This window comes from Cervus canadensis, chromosome 13, assembly GCF_019320065.1.
Source record: "Cervus canadensis isolate Bull #8, Minnesota chromosome 13, ASM1932006v1, whole genome shotgun sequence".
NCBI lineage: Eukaryota > Metazoa > Chordata > Mammalia > Artiodactyla > Cervidae > Cervus > Cervus canadensis.
In genome coordinates, this window is record NC_057398.1 from 5,112,214 (window position 1) to 5,128,357 (window position 16,144).

Below are 16,144 nucleotides of genomic sequence, written 5' to 3' on the forward strand. Positions count from 1 at the left end.
TAGAAACTAAGAACCAAAGTAGAGAACGCCTGCATCTCTCCTAACGTAGCTGAATTCATCAGCGCACCTCCCTCTAGGGGCCATGTGAGTCCAGCCTCAGTTAAGCAAAGGTTTTTGCGGGAACGCTGACTGCAGAGGCTCCGGGGCTGCAGCCTATTTGGGACTGAGGTCAGTTTCCCCTTCAGCTCGGGTCTGCAACACTTATCTATCGTCTTTTTTCTCATTTTATGTCTTGGCTCATAGAATTTCTTTCTTGTCTTAACAGACTACATTTTTAATATCTGTTTGCTGTAACCGACTTTGAACTCTTTATGAAGTAGGTAATATTTGCATATAGCAAATTAATTTTTCAGGACCCCACTTATCATCATAGAATTACGAATGGAAAATAATCGATGAAAAACAAACACATGATAAATTGAATACAGTAAAACATTTATTAAGGTCAGGATGCGTGAACAGAAAGATAATAGCAATCAATTCGGAGTTTATAGCACTACCACATTTTAGCAAACTGAGGACATTAGGTACACTACAATGATTTGTTTCTAAAAATCTGCTAAATGATCTATTACCTGTGCATAAAGTATTGCAGATGTAGTTAAGGACGTCAGCAGGAGAAGCTGTAACCTCCCTCCCCCTCTCTGCCCATCCATCTTCCGGGAAGCCACAGGCTGCTGCCGACCGGACTTGGCATGAGACCTCGAGGCCGCTGCTTTTCCCCCTACATCATAACCGATTTCAAATGGTGCTAGACAAAAACAGACTCTGAACACCAGGAGAAATCGGTCAGCCTGTGTAAGAGATGGGTCCGGCGGCGCTCAGTGGGGTCCACACGGTGACGGTGCAGGTGGCAAGTCTGATTTCACCTACTCGGCCACTGCAGCTGGATGTCCCATGGCGTGTAGGAGCAGGTGGGCAGTGCTGGTGCGATGAGAGAGTCCTTCCGGTCCACGGCCCTCCCGCTGCCGACTACGATCAGGTACCCAACCTGGAGCTGCCCGATCACACGCTCAAAGACCCCACCAACAGGTTCCTGCTGATGGCTGCCCCGGAGTTTCTACCGAACACCACCCCACCCCTGCACTGTCCCCCTTCCACCACCCAATACACTCAAGAGTGAACTTTGCTTCTCAAGTTCTTCTTTTCTTGAACCAGCTCAGGTGGCAGGAGGAGGGGAGCTGGTCCCAGGGCAGCAGCTCCTCTGCGGTTGGCCTTTGGCTGCGCTGCAATTCTTACTCCTAAAACACTGATTTCAAATGGTGCTAGATACAAAGATGGAAAAATCTAAGCCACCATGTGAAACCAGCTTCCAGAAGAAGAGGATTCTCACTGAAGAATGGAGGCAGATGCGATCTTTGCCTGAGCAAAAGCTGTCTTACTGCAGTTATACTTGTGATGGGACACATCATAACGGTCCATTCGAAAGGCACAGAGAAGAGTTACAAAGTGATGCTCAAAGAACATGAAAGTCAAAGCTGACAAGTTACATAGACAATCGCAATACAAAAGTCATGAATTCTAGGCTAATTTATTCAATTCCATAACCAGTTCCTACATATTATTATATATAATGAAATAAAATAGTGTAAGTTATCATTGAACTGTGTGAACATTCACATTAGTTTTGCCCTGTTTCGTAAACTATTTCACAGTCTGCAAAGCATTTTCTGATGTTATCTCACTGCATCAGGAAACAAGCACCCTTTCTGCCTGGGAGGCTCTAACCACTACTCACAGGTGGGTTTCACCTGGGCCAGGCTGACTCGCCCATGAACCGGAGTGAGGAAGATCAAGGGCTCCCCCTTCCCCATCACAGATGAGCGGTCAGGACATTCAAGTATGACCCCATGAACCACCAACCTTATTCTCTACTGTGACATACAGAACTGGTGTCCTAAAACTGTATTAAGTAGACAATTCTCTAATACAAGAATGGAGTTTTGTTTTGTGTTGTTTTCAAGTTCAGTCAGAAAATAAGATGTGCAGTGTTCAAATCAGACTTCCATCTCCTATGGGTGAAGCTAAGAAAGTATGTCTGTATTTCCTCTGATTCCATAACCGAGAGAAGGAAGAGACATAAAGTCTTTACCTCTCACGGTCCCTACCAATTCTTCAGGACTCCAGATAAAAGCATTGCTTTTTCTGCCTCCTGGAAATAGCATCACGTGCTGCTCTAGGGAAGAGAAGGAAATAAAATGCGAACACCAAGTTGTGCTCTTCAGTTCTCACCAGTATGGCGAACCGGGGATTATTCCTGTTTCTGCAGGAGAAGAAACTGATCCTCAATGTGGTTCGGAAGCCTGTCCACAGTCACGTGACTAGTGAGCTGGGTCCAACCCAGGTCTGATTCCAGCGTCTGCGCTCCTGCCCCTCTGCCCACTGCTGCCTGCTCTGTAGCCTGCCGACTGTTTCCCTCTGCCCTCGCCCTTATGAGCAAGACTGAGGGCTGGGGGAACCCTCGGCAGTGGCGGGTGTTGCTGACTGTACAGCGGGTTAAACCTGAGGGGAGATGGGAGCACACCCGGCACTTTGACACTGCTTTCGCTCTCCCTCAAGCCGTGCCTGGGTGGTCCCCATGGTGCGGCTGCGGCAGTGGGGAAGACGCGGGGGATGAAGGGCCCTGCAGCATCTGTGCTGGACGCCTCTGCAACCTGTGCGGCTCTGCAAGGCCTCACTCACAGACCGGGGAGTCCGGGCCGGGCGGGGGTTGGCACTACCTGCAGGGGAGGGCTCTAAGTATGGGCACCTGCGGTCAACAGCAGAGGTGAGGTCAGTGGGGTCGGGTGTGAATCAGGTCATCGCTGAGGCTTAAGGTCAAGACTGAGCATGAGTCATGACTACAGGATATGAATAAAATATAAAAGGAGGGAGCTGAGGATCTGCATTTGGCAATTCTCAGCTTTGCTGCTTTCTACTGCAGCCAAACTCTTCTTCCTTAGTAACTTCCAGCTGCCACTCTCCACCCCCTTCCCAAAGGCATCACAGGAGTCCTTCGGTGACCCACAATGTCTCTTCCCCACCCCAGAAGGCCTCTCTGCACATGCCGCTCCCTCTTTCTGGAATCTTCTGCATCTACTATCCCATAACTCCCAGCCCTAAACCACCCGCCTTGACCCTGCACAGTAAGCCTGGTGGTCTCAAGTCCTCCCTCAGGTCTCAGCGGGGCTGCCCCGTCCTCAGAAACGTGCTCCAGTCTAGCCCGGCTTTTGGTTAAGCTCCCCTCACACTCCACCCCGCTCTGGTCCTTCAGGACACACTTAGGTCATTGGGTCACGAGAGTGACTAATCCCCAGCTCCCCGGTTCCCTGGGAAGCGTCAGCGTCAGCCCGGAGTGCAGAGCATGGGCCACGCGAGGCGGACAGGTAACTGTTGCCGAGGGAGCTCGGGGCGTGAACCCGAGTGAGGGCTCCCAACTCTGGAGCTGAAACACTCTCAGTGCCCTGGAAAGGGAGACCAGAGATCAGCAGCAACACGCTGCTGCAGCACTCTGCAAGGAGACCTTAGGATCCAAAGCTTTTGCCCTCCTAAGCCCACCAGAAAAAAGGATCTGGTGAAGTCTCAGACCTCCTGACAGAACCAAGCTTCTCTCTCCAAGTCAGTCGAGCAGGGAGCGACTTGCTTACCTGAAACCAGCGGCGGGTTCTGTCCCCAAGTTGCACGCAGCCAGGTGATCCGAGGTGGCTGGAAGCGGCGTGCTCTCCCTGGCACCCAGCCCGGAGGCCTCCTGGATCTGGAGGAAGGCGGCTTGGGAAAGCCCCAGTCTGCTGAAGCTTCCAGGTCCTTCCACCGCAACCGAGCGGCCCCGGGCAAGCCCATCAGTGGCCAGGGGCTCAGTGGGCTGCCCAGGAGGGAGAACCAGCCCTGGAGGAGTGGGGGCATCAGCCCTGGCGGTGCCAGCCCCAAGAGGCTTTGGGGGCCTCAGGGCTGCTCCAGTCCACTTCCGTGTCCACGTTCTATTTGGAGGTTTTCTCCCCACCCCGTCATGCCTAGGAAAACTCCTCTGCCTGGGCAGGGACCCAAGGGTGGAGGAAAGGTCACCGCACAGCGCATCAGAACACAGTGGCTTTAATTTCTGCTCGGCCCAGGTTCTGAGAACAGGGGGCCTGCACTTTTCTGGAACGGGCCTCAGGGTGCTCACCCGAAAAGAGAGGGGCAGGCGCAGACTGGTCACTGCACCTTCCAACGTGAGGAGGGGTCAGGCAGGAAACAAGGGAAGCAGCGGCAGTGTGAAGTGCGCTGGTGCTGGTCAGTCTGAGGCACGCAGAGTCAGACACAGTGAACCAAACACCTGAGGGTTAAATACAACCCATGGGCCTTTGACAGTCTGGAGATGGCAAAGAGAGTATCTACTGCGTTTCTGTAAATGATGCTGTCTGTGTCATTTAAAGTCCTAAGAATCCTATGCCCAGTATGGTGCCCCCTCCCCCACAAAAAATATAATAAAGGAGGAGAACAGGAAGGAGAGGAACCCTTGTTTATGAGATCCGTAAGCAGAGACACAGAACACACAGGAACCCAGGGCTACCGGCCGTGTCCTGCGCCACCATGGCGTGCTCAGATCCAGAGCCGGGAAGGTTCCTGGGAGGCGGCAGCCTCCCCCTCCCTCCGACCCGCTGGGTGCTGAGTCACAGCTACTTACGCGACTGACGCAAGTTCCAGCCGGAGCGGGGGAGGAGAGCCGGAAGTGGAGGCCAGCTCATCCATCTTCCTGCCGCTGGGAATGCTGGTTTCGGGGCTCCCAGTAGTGAGGAAGAGTCATCTTGGGGAGACAGGGGCCCCGAGAAAGCCCTCCTGAAGAACAGGGAGCGCTCTGCCCTCGAGGCACTCCTGGACCACTGTCTGTCTGAACACAGAGGCCATGCCCAACTTCCTGCCACCCTCAGCTCCAGCCCCGGCCCAGTGTCCTGAACGTTCTGTCTCCAGCGGTCAGGGTGGGGCCTGTGGCCAACTAGCTTGTGGTTAACGAATCAGAGGAAAGGGAGCTAAAACGACAGGTGTAGGTACAGGGGGCCGGGAGGTGCGAGGGCATGGAGCTGGCTCGCTCTCCTCGGGCGGCTGGGCCGCAAGGAGGGCTCAGCGTCTGGGAGCCACCATGCTTCGCCCGCCCTGGATCCCAGAGTGGGGGTGGCACGCGTGGACCTACTAACCATCACCCCTCCCCACTGCGCACGCACAACGCCCTTGAGATAACAAGGCCAGAAATCACTGCCTTCTTAGCTGCGGCGGGCCCAGCACCTGCACTTTCGGCTTCTCCTGGGGCGGGCGTGCGGGGGCCTATGTGCTGAGGCTTCCGTCCCTTCCTCGACACCACCAGCAAAGGCTTGGGTCTGGAAATCTCCCCACCTCCCGGACTCAGGACAGGGCATGGAGGCCCCACGCCGGGAGGATGCAAAAGGCTACCCCGCCCCGGGGATGCCGCGGGGCCTGGGGGGCAGCGAGAGACAGTGGGCGGGGGGTGACGACGGGGTCAAGGACAGCTCCCTGTTGCCCAGAGAGTGGCTCCGCCTGGGTGGGGCGTGGGCCAGTGCTGGACTGCCTTCACGGAAGCTGGCGCTTTCCACAAGCAGGAAAGGGAGCGTGCGCACAGTGTCACATGCACGATGCCCACCGCAGTTCGCGGCTCCGCGCCAGAGCAGGTCCCCAGAAGCAGCCACCAACACTCCCCGCTTGTCCCCCCAACATCATTTATTGACCCGGTGAGGATGCACTCGGAGGCTCAGGGGAAACCTAACCCTGGACATTGGGGGAAGAGACACCCAGAGCCCAGCGTCCCTGCCACTGGAGTGAACAGGAGGCGCGGGGCCCCCCGGGGAGCCCCATTCACAGGGCCACACGCCTGCCTGTGGGGAGAAGCACTGTGTCCGTTCGTGGGAACGGGTCCACAGGCGTGCCCAGCCTCTGCGGCACTGCCCGACTCCTCCTGCAAGGAGAGCGGGGCCTCTCCCGGAGCTGGACATCCTCCCGGGAGCACGCCCCCCCGTGGGCTCCAGGAAGCTCGTGGAGCACCCACGGACCTCCCAGTGGCAACTCTACCCGGTACCTGGGCCCACACCTGGCGGAGCACGTGGACCGGGGCACGCCCCTGACCTGGTTCCACTTCCCTAGGTGGGGGAGGGCAGACAGAGGGTAGGTCTGCAGTGCCGGGCCAGCCCGGAGCACCCTCCTCTCCTGCCTCCCCTGCAGCTGGCCCAGCAGGTAGCTGCGCCTAAACTGCTTATACCAGCCTCATTCTGTTATCAGGACCCCGGTCTGCCAGTCCAGTCCGGGACCTGCAACAGAGAGTGGTGGGAGGAGGGAGTGGGAGGAGGGAAGACGGAGGGGAGGAGGGAGGGGAGGGAGGAGGAAGTTTCACAGTCTAGTGCATTCCCATCAGATCGGAGAGGGGAACGCCGACTACTTCCCCTTTTCAAGTGCTGCTGGGCCCCCACTTGTGTTTCGGTTCCTTCCCCTCTGGACCGGGGATGGCACGGCTGGTGGGCCAGGCCCGGGCGGGTGCCCAGGTGCCCAGCCAACTGGGCCCTCGCCCGGCTCCGTCTCAGGCCTGGCAGGCTCCCTGGCAGTTACCCGGCATGCCCTTCCCCTTGTCAGGGAGGCCTCGCCCTCTTGTTTTCCAAGTTTTATAACAGTATTGTTTGTTGTCCAGCAGATTAAATTCTTCTGGAGGCGGGGGAGGGAGATGAGGGAGAGGGAGGAGAAAAAAGAGAGAGAGGGAGAAAAAACACAAATAGGGCCATTAGGGCCAAAAGATTAGATGAGTTCCTTTCTGAACACAGAGCTCACCTGTCTCGGACGGAGGCCCGTGGCCAGGAGCCCATGTTCACTTCCTCTCTGACCCTCTCTGCCTGCACTCAACCTAGCAGGGGAACGGGGTCTCAGACTTTCAAGGCCGCTACTCAGGGCTCAAGCTGAGAAGCAGCAACAGCTAGGATGGTTGGGGGATTCATGCCTGAGCAACTCCCACCCCAGAAAGGAAGCCTGATGCGGGGGGCCCCGAGCTGGCCCCCACGTGGGTACCCTTGATCTGCTCTCCTCAGGGGTCTAGACGACCTCCTCCGGGACCAGGCAGGGAGCTGCCCCGTCTCAGAAACGGCTCACCTCTGCAGCAAGCCTGCGCCGTGTTCACATGTGAAACGAAGGGAACACCGTTTAGGATGTCAGAAACACTGGAAGAACAGGTCCCCAAGGAAACGATACCACAGACGCAAGGACAGATATTCCTGTATGCCTAAGGAGTGAGCGAGGGTGGGAAACAGACAAGAAGGGAGACCAAAAACTGACATGAAAGAAGCAGCTTACAGACGGTGGTGGCAGGGGGGCGGCGGCAGTGGAAGGTTCCTGACTTGTCAGGTCTTTCGATGCTAAACATGCAGAAGGTAGTAATACTAAAGGATATACGATTCTCTGTTATTTAACACAACCCTCATTCAGACGTGAACTGGTTGATTTTTGGACTTTGGTCACTTCTAAATTGTATGTTAGGTGTGCTTCAACACACCCCCATGCCTTTAAAAGAGCCGGCAATGCCGGTGGGTCCCAGAGCTGTGGACCTGCGCTGAGAGCTCCTCTTCCACCTCCTGCCTCACGTGCCGCATTCACACACACACACACACATGAAATTCATATATACACTCTCTCCCACACACACAGTTCACACTCACTCTCTCGTACACACACACAATTCACATATACACTCACACACACACACACACACACTCTCACACAATGTATCTCTGACGCCTGTCAGCGATCCCTAGAGTGCAGAGAAGCCAGCCGGCAGGATGGCGGCGGGGCTGATACAAATCAGGATCAGAGCAGCTCAGCGCTCTCCCGGCAGGGATGAGGGGCAAATGTGCCTTTCTCCCTTTTTATTTGCAAATACGATCAGTCCTACAGGGTCGGTGCCAGAAGTTCTCTCCAAAAAGGGAAACAATGTTCGCGTGTTCCCCATCCCGAGCTCAGGCATGTCTCAGAGGCAGAAAGGACTAGCGGAGCCCACGCCGGATCCTAGCACCCACATCTTGTGCTGCTCCGGCGTTCACAGACGCAGGCCCCAAGGACCCTCCGAGGACCACCAGGCTACCCCTCTCAGATAGAGAAGCCTTCTCTCTCCTCGGGAGCCATCAGGGTGCCATGGTGGTCCTCCCCGGAGTGTAGCCTAAACCCCCTCCCTGTGCTGGTTCAGACTTCCTCCGCTCCATCCTCCAGACAGACGGGGTCCAGAATGACAAACGTTCACACGTCAAGTCCCTGAAGTCTGCAGCCACCAAAACAACTCCTAGGTGGCTTCCCCATCACAGGGTTTCTCTACAAGCCAGGGCCGCATTCAGGGCATACGCATGGACAGATGGTGCAGACATGTTAAGTGTGCTGCCCCCCACCCAACCCCAATTCTTCCTCAAACACCCCCCAGATAAAGCCTAAGCCACCCTGGTTAAATATGCTATAAACAAACACTCCTTCCCCCTTCCTAACCAAATGCAGACCACACAGAGGGCCACATGGCCAAGGAGTCGTGCAGCCCACGCTCTGCTTCAGAAGCCCCTGTGGAGGGTGGGGGCTGGGCTCAGTACTTAGAAAACACAGCTGCCCAAGGAGTCTCTGATCACCTTCTCCACGGGAAAGGCCTACTTCTTCAAATCAGTCATCATGCAAACAATCAGAGCTGCAGCGAGCGTTTCCATCCCACATGAGCCGGCTCTTCCAGCAGGTGCTGCACGTTAAGTAGCGAGCAAACAGGTAACGAGCAGCTAGGCAGAGCTCCATAAGCAATGCTTACAAGTCCGGTGGAGAAAAAGTCTCAGAGACCCCACCGTGAGGCCTCATTTCTGAGAGCGCTACTTGGCAGAAACAGACCATATGCGCAAACATGAAGTGCTGTACAGACGTGTCAGAATGGTCGGAAGCACAGCATATTCCAGAAGCTTCCAAATGCAAGAAACCTCACCAAAAACGCATGGTGCATGGCTGGCTTCCCAGCCACAGAGTGCACGCCAGTCTTCACGAGAGCTCCGAGAGAGTTGAAAAAAACGGAGAACCCAGATATCCTGAGGTTTCCTGCCCCTTCAATACATAAGACAAAAGACCCGAGACCTAGAATGTCCAAGTCAACTGCCCAAGACCCACCTCCGTCCCCGCCCCTCCCCATGGGTCCCCTGGCTAGAACACCCAGAGTCAGGGGACCTGGATGCACGGTGTCCCGAATTACGGAGGTACAAGCAGGATTCTCTCCAGTTCAGGGTCATCAGCCACCGGGCTCATACCACCCACGCACCCTCACAAGGCGTGACAGGTCAGACAAGCTGGCAAACGTGAAGAGAACCGTGAAACCTCACACGGGGCAGGTGAGACCACGCTTACCAGGCAATTCCTCTCCTGCCTGCGTCCGAGCCCCAACCCCCGTTCCCACCACCATTCTCGGAGTCCAGGAGGCTGGGTTCATAGCGATGAACCCCAGGTAAAGTGTCCTAGAGAGTGGCGAGCAGATAGCATCTTGGGAGAAACGCAGCTATTTTTAAAACTCTGCATTCTGTCTAGCGGGTTGCACAGCATGTGCCTCCGCCTCGGGGCTCCTGCCCACGCACCCCAGAGACACAATGGACGTCAGGGACCAAGGCCACCGTGGAGCAGGGAGGCCGGGGCCCCGCCACGCCTGGCTGCAGCCTGGCTCTGCACACAAGTCCAGAAGGGCTTGGGACCCTGCGCTTTGCCATACATGTATTTCATTTTTGCTGTCTTTTAAGGAGGAGCTCAAGACTAAAAAGGCAAAATGGAACTGGTGGCTCTGAGATATTTCTGTTTTCTTTGCTCCTGTAATTTTTTATTTTTTTAAATGGAAGGGCTTTAACAATCACATGAAAGAAGAAGGCTAAATATAAAGGGAAACTTCCTGACAGCAACAGGGGCACAGACCCTGAGAAGTTTCAGGGAAGACAGAGGACACAGGGATCCTGCAGACCTATGTCCTCTCCAGGATTTAGGGCCAAAAAGGGAGGGCAAATTTCTCCGGGAGCATAGCATGTCAGGTCACCCCCCGCAGCCCTGCCAGCCCACAGCAGTTCCCACATGGCCCGTCTCCAGACGAGCTCTTAGCAGGAGCTGGGGTCCATGTCCTCGGTCACCCGGAGGGTCCTCAGCAGACACTTTCACGGTCTTCACGTTTCGCATTTACTTCCGGGGTATTTCGAAAAGTGCCTCCACCCGCCCGCCCTAATTCACTCCAACAGTGTCCCTTCAGGCAACATGGTTATCGCTGCACGCAGACAAGTCTCTGGGGTCCCTCCCCTCTCCTAGTAACGCAGGTCCCGAGTCTCTGGCTAAGAAATACCTCCACGGGGCTTCCCTGGTGATCCAGTGGTTAAGAATCTGCCTGCCAATGCGGCAGGGGGACACGGGTTTGACCTCTGGTCCAGGAGGATCTCACATCCCACGGGGCAGCTGAGCGCACGTGCTGCAGCTCCTGAAGCCCAGTGGCCTAGAGCCTGTGCTCCGCGGCAGGACAAGCCACGGAAATGAGGAGCCCAAGCAGGGCATGAGGAGCAGCCCCCGCTCTCTGCCACTGCAGACAGCCTGCACGCAGCCACGCAGACCCAGAAAAGCCAAAAATAGATAAATAATATTAATAAAAAAGACAAATACCTCCACAAACATCCAGGGAGCGTCCGTATCAGAGCTGACAGGAACCTCCGAGAAGATTCTGGTTCAGCCCCTGTCGTTTTTATAGATAATGAAACTGAGGCCCACAGAGGTGAAGTGAGGGAGCACGTTTTTTACCAAGGGAGCCAGAACCCCAGGCCGGCTGACTCGTCTACGGGCTCCGTGAGCCCCCACAGGCACGCACCACCGAGGCCCACACTCGGTGCCGCTGCAACCCCGGCCCCCTGGCAGCAGGTGGCAGCCTGCACGGCCAGGGTGGGCCGGGCCGCCAGGACTGTGGTGCCAGAGCGGGCGGGTCACGTGGCCTGCCTCAGCTCGGCCCAGCAGCCACGGCACTCCTAGCGTGTAAACAAGCCCCGGGTCCCGGCGCTGCACACAGGAAACGCGCCCTCCCCCGTCCCCAGCTACCGACCTGCCTCAACCTCTCAGGACACAAAGCTCCTCCGAGCATCTGATACCGAGGGACTCCCCTCCCTTCCCTTCCCTATTGTGAGGCTCTTGGAACCATGCGTGCTGGCAGAGGGGCAGCTCTGTGGAGCTCCGCCTCCTGTGGGCACATGTTCTCCTAGTGACTCGGCAAACACTGACCCTGCATGTCCCCCAGCGCTGCCTGGACAAGCGAGGGGCACGGTGACCAGGCCCCGGGGGAGATGCCAGCTGGCGCCTGGTAAGGGTGGGAGAGACAGGAGGTCAGGAGTAGCCGTGGCTATTGGGGTGAAAAAAACCCCTAGTCTTCTGGTGACCAAAGGTTTGACAGCTACGGCCACCCTGACTCCTGACCCACTGCAGGCTTCACCTGTGGGCCGCAGGTGAATTTTCCCAGCTGGTGGGAAACGAGATGGGTTAGAATGCGTGTCAGCTCTCTCCGGAGGTTCAATCAACATGGCTTCCCTGGGGGCCGAGGCCCTTCAGTCTCCCCAGTTCCCTCCCCGACCAACATCTGGATCCCGCTTCTGCATAAGGATGAAGGTCCTTCTTTTCCACATACTTCTGTTTTTAAATCCTCTTTACTAGCATTAACGGTATCTCCCCCACACGAGGATATACACCCCCCAAGGGCAGAAACTTAGTTTTGTTGAGTCCAGCAACCCCACACTGAGCACTGTCCTTGGCACATATACGGCAGAGGCCTGAAGACACCTTGTGGAAGGAATGTATCTGCCTGCCTGTGCACGGGGATCACAGAGCATCTGGCCTTGCCCTCTGGGTCACATTGGCTGCCAATCCTCCGAGGATCTCAGCTCGGACTTCAGCCTAAGAGCATGAAGAAAACGTGCAGGTTTTGGACTCAGAGGTGCCCATTTAAATCTCAGGACAGTCACCCACCAGGCGTGTGACCTTGCTTAAGTCACTTAACCAAATCACTGTGTCTTCAATCATAAAAGGATTGTTCTGAGCATGTAATCAGATAGGCAAAAGGGGGCCTAACAAAGGCTGGTTCCCTGGCCTGCATGCTAAGACCAAGGACTCTGAGGCCTGTCTCAGGCCTTCGGGCCTCGTTACAGACCCCAATATGGGCGCCACGCACACGTGTCTGCTCAGGCTGCCACAGGCAGCCTCCTCCCACCAGCCCCAGCCTTGATCCTGCAGTCAGATGCTGCACAACTCTTCCCCCACCCCCACCCCCGGCCCCGCCTGGCTCTCCATCCCCGCCCCCCTGCTCCGCCCCTGCCCGGGGCTCCACGCGGCTGCACCTGCCCAGGGGGGCTGGAGGCGTTCTCTGGCCTCATCTGCCCACGAGCAGCTCCTTTGGAGGGAGCTAGCAAGGAACCAAACCGCGTCTACACTTTCCTGACAGACACTCCAAGTCCCAGAAAAGAAACGCAAGATGAGGAGGGCCTCCCACAGACAGCCGGCGAGTGGAAAAGGCACTCTCACATATTTCGGAGGTGGGGGGGGGGGGAAGAGCGCAGCAACAAAATGCCCAACAAAGTGACCAGCACGCAGTACAGATGCTCACTTAAGCCCCGCTGCAGCCCCAGGGGGCAGTCATGCCTGGGGACAAAGTCAAGCTGTGCATGAAACAGTTCGCGGTCCTGAGCAGACCAGGAGCCGATGGAGAGGAAGGTGCTGACCAACCAGGTCCCCTGGCAGGGCCCCTTCCGCACGCCTCCCGGCCAAGCCGCACCAGCGCGGCTCCAGGGCCAGCAGCCCTGTTAACCTCGGCTGGACCCCAGCTGGAGAGAGGCCCCTGCACCGCCTCCCAGCTCCCAGACCGCGGGGACTCAAAGGTCAACAGAGAAGCGCCGGCTCTGCCTGGCCCCCCTCTCGGGGTGGGGGGGGGGATGCCAAATGCTCTGCCAGCCCGGCTTCTGACACAACGTTCCACGTCACCTCTGGAGCAGCCAAGCTGGGGAGCAGGAAGCAAGGAACGCACGAGATGAGGGAGAAAGCTGGGCGAGTCGGCAGGGGAGCACCAAGCCCCAATCCGGGGGAATACCAGAGGCCCCAGAGACAATGGGGTCTCAGGGAGCAACACTCGCCTCTGCACCCTGGTGACCCCCTGACGATGAGCCAGGGGCAGGGCTGTGAACGCGGGCAGCGGGCACCCGGAGCCAGGCCGGGGTAGGCGCTGAGCACAGGGAGCCACGGCTCCCCAGCACGGCCAGCGTCTCCATCTGGATCCAGCCCGGCAGCCAGCGCTGGCCAGACTCTAGCCGGCACATCTTGAGGGACTTGGCCGGCTCCCGCTTCATCTCCCCAGCTGCACCAGAGCTGATCTGTCTGCTTTATTCCTGTTCCAGGTCCAACACTCCTAGCCATCCCTCACTCTGTTCCTGCCAGAGGGGCTGAGGCTTCAGATTCCTTGAAGGAAGAGACATCGGACTCTTCCAAATCTGCTCAGCAAGGATCCCAGGCTGCTCAGGAACTCAGAGTCTCTTCTCAGATGGGAAGAGGCGAAGATGAAACACTGGGAGGCAGCATACAGCAGACTTCCCGGGGAAAGGGGTGGGCGGGGGGTGGGGGCAGAAACACCACCCTCATCCACGAGGCACAAGCGGAGAGCTGGGATCCCACAGGGGCCTCATGATATCATCTGAGTACATCATAAAATTCCCCGGCACCATCCCTTTGGTCTTGAGACCCCAGACGATCGGCTGTCAGCTCACTCCATCCGGCCCTACTGGCTCAGACGGGGCAGGAGTCGACTCGACAGGAGAGAGATCTCCTGAGGATGCGTGCAGCGCCTCAGTCTGCACCATCTCCATCAAGTGACAGACCTCCCAGCTCCGTAGGCCTCATCCTTTTTAAACACCATCGCTGTTATTGTGACCAGTATCTAGTGCGGCAGCGAGAAAAACATTCCTACGTCAACTGCCTGGAGATGCTTTGCAATGGCTCACTGGGCCAGGATTTTATTTTAAAGGAAAGGCACTGAGGCCCCAGAGAAAAAAGTAACTCACTCAAAAAAAACAAACCTTAAGGTAGGGAAAGAACCCCAAAGTTCAGTGCCCAGCCCACAGTCCACAAAGTCCAGGCCACGGGCCTAGACTAAGGCCCAGTGAGGCCAAAGGTGCCCCGGCGTCCAGGTAAGAGAGGACACGGGGAAAAGGCGGCCCAGCTCCCAGACCCCCTGAGGGCTCAGCACCCAGAACCTAGTGCTGGACACAGGGGTCTGGGGAGGGCAGCGACCGCAGGAGGCCCGATGGTTGTTCTGCCAGCTGCCACCCCCACCATCGCCAGCTTCTGATCACTTAGGCCGCCCGCCAGCCCCCGAGCCTTCGCTGGTTACTAACCCCATTCACAGAAAAGCCAGGAGGAGGAGAATGCAAAGAAGAGAGCAATTGTCTGGGAGATTCTGAATGGAGAAGTCTGAGGCTTCTCCACTGAGTAAGGAGAACGCCCTCCATGGAGACAGAGAGGGGCTGGGGGCGGGCCGGACAGCGTGGCCCACACCTGACTTACCTGGGAGGCGGGGAGGTGGCGGGATCCAATCTTCCTTCCTGACTGGTTTCCGAGAAGCAGCCTGGCGGTGGCTCGCTGACAAGCCCAGGGTCGCATCACGTCTGTCAGCACTTACGGTCACAGAACCACACAAACTGTGGGCTCAACAGCACCTCTGAGAAGAAGGAGGCTGAGACCCAGGCCACACTGCCCCGTGCCTCCCAGCACGATGCACTCATTCACCACCCAGCTCCTCTGCGGACGACTGACCCCTTCTGCCGGTCAAGCCAGACTTCCAGAAACCCCAAACGAGGGTGAGGGCGGGGCGCAGACAAGCTCCCGGATGCCCAGAGCTGGGGCTGCCTCATCCATCCCAAATAAACCAGAGGAAGGACTAGGCAGGGCTGGAGGAAGGCAGGGAAGACAGAAGGCTCCAAAGAAGGAAGGGAGAGGTCAAGACATGCTTGGGCAAAGCAGGGCAAACCGGGAGCTGTTAAGACACAGTGGAGGCCACACGGTGCTCTCAGCCACATTGGGTGCCAGCCTCTCCTCCAAACCAACCCAGGATCCTTCGAGAACCACCAGCTCCTCCCGCCCCTCAGCCTACGTCGTCAGCACCCGCAAGGTTCTGAATCTGCTAGCATCTGAAACAGGGAAGGAAAGAAAGCTTGGCAGCCCTGAACTAGATGACCAGACACAGACGCATGCACACAGACACACAGATGCATGTGCATGCACACACACACATACACACACCCACACCCCTTCCCAGAATAAAAGGCCCCGTGGAGGTGGCTAACTCTCTCCAGGTTCTGGTTTTCTGATAGAAGCTCTCGTCCCCGTGGGGGTGAGGGGACAGGCAGGTCCGATAAGAATTGCTTAGCACAATGCTATATATAGTCTAGGTTCCTAGCGGCCTAGCGATCTGGAGCTAGAACTTGGCAGAGAACCATGCTAGATGCTGGCAAAGCACATCCCCCACCTCGCCACTCCCCCACCCACCCCCCCAGCCAGGCAACTGAGAGTCACCTCCCTGCTGGGGGCAGTGAGAACACGCAGGGCCCTTCCATTCAGCCTGTGAACACTCAGTTCGGGGGGACCTGGCCTCTTGGCTCCATTTTAGGGAGAATCAACTTCTCCTGAACCCACTAGCAGAACAGTGAGTGCTAGGCTCTCTGCAGCTCTCCAGCAGCATGGGGAAACGGATCCAGTCCCCGCTTCTGGAGGGTTGAGGGCCAGACTGTGCAGGAAAGTACCGAGAAGGCACAAGTGGCGGCTGGGTTCAGCGCCGCATCTTTCCACTTCCGACATTCGAAGGGATAAAAAAATGCAGACAGATACTTACTGCAGGGAGCCAGGCTGCCAGGCAACTCCTTTCTGTGTGTGTTCCAAATAAGACACGCAAAACGGGCAACACGTTTACCCCACAGGATGACGACTGTCTTCTGAACGCCAGCAACGTCATCAGCGGAGTCTCCAGCAGGCTGTCACCTACTCCTGGAGCCGAACTCCCCTGAGGTCTCTGTGGGAAAGAAGTGAAAGGTGGGCTCAGTTCCCAGGGACCACCAGGCAAGGCACCATGCGCCGGCCCCAATCATCGGGG

At 56.9% G+C, this 16,144-nt stretch overlaps 1 protein-coding gene across 1 annotated transcript; it reads right to left on the reverse strand.

Annotated features, from left to right (window-relative positions):
- Positions 1-418: 418 nt before the first annotated feature.
- On the reverse strand, positions 419-14,656 carry LOC122451950. Its single transcript, XM_043485140.1, has 5 exons — positions 14,563-14,656; positions 4,643-4,794; positions 4,142-4,291; positions 3,627-3,864; positions 419-2,176 (listed from the first exon to the last, which is right to left on the reverse strand). The coding sequence occupies exons 2-5, from the start codon at positions 4,701-4,703 to the stop codon at positions 2,116-2,118; spliced, it is 510 nt and encodes a 169-aa protein (XP_043341075.1). The 5' UTR covers positions 4,704-4,794; positions 14,563-14,656; the 3' UTR covers positions 419-2,115.
- Positions 14,657-16,144: the final 1,488 nt, after the last annotated feature.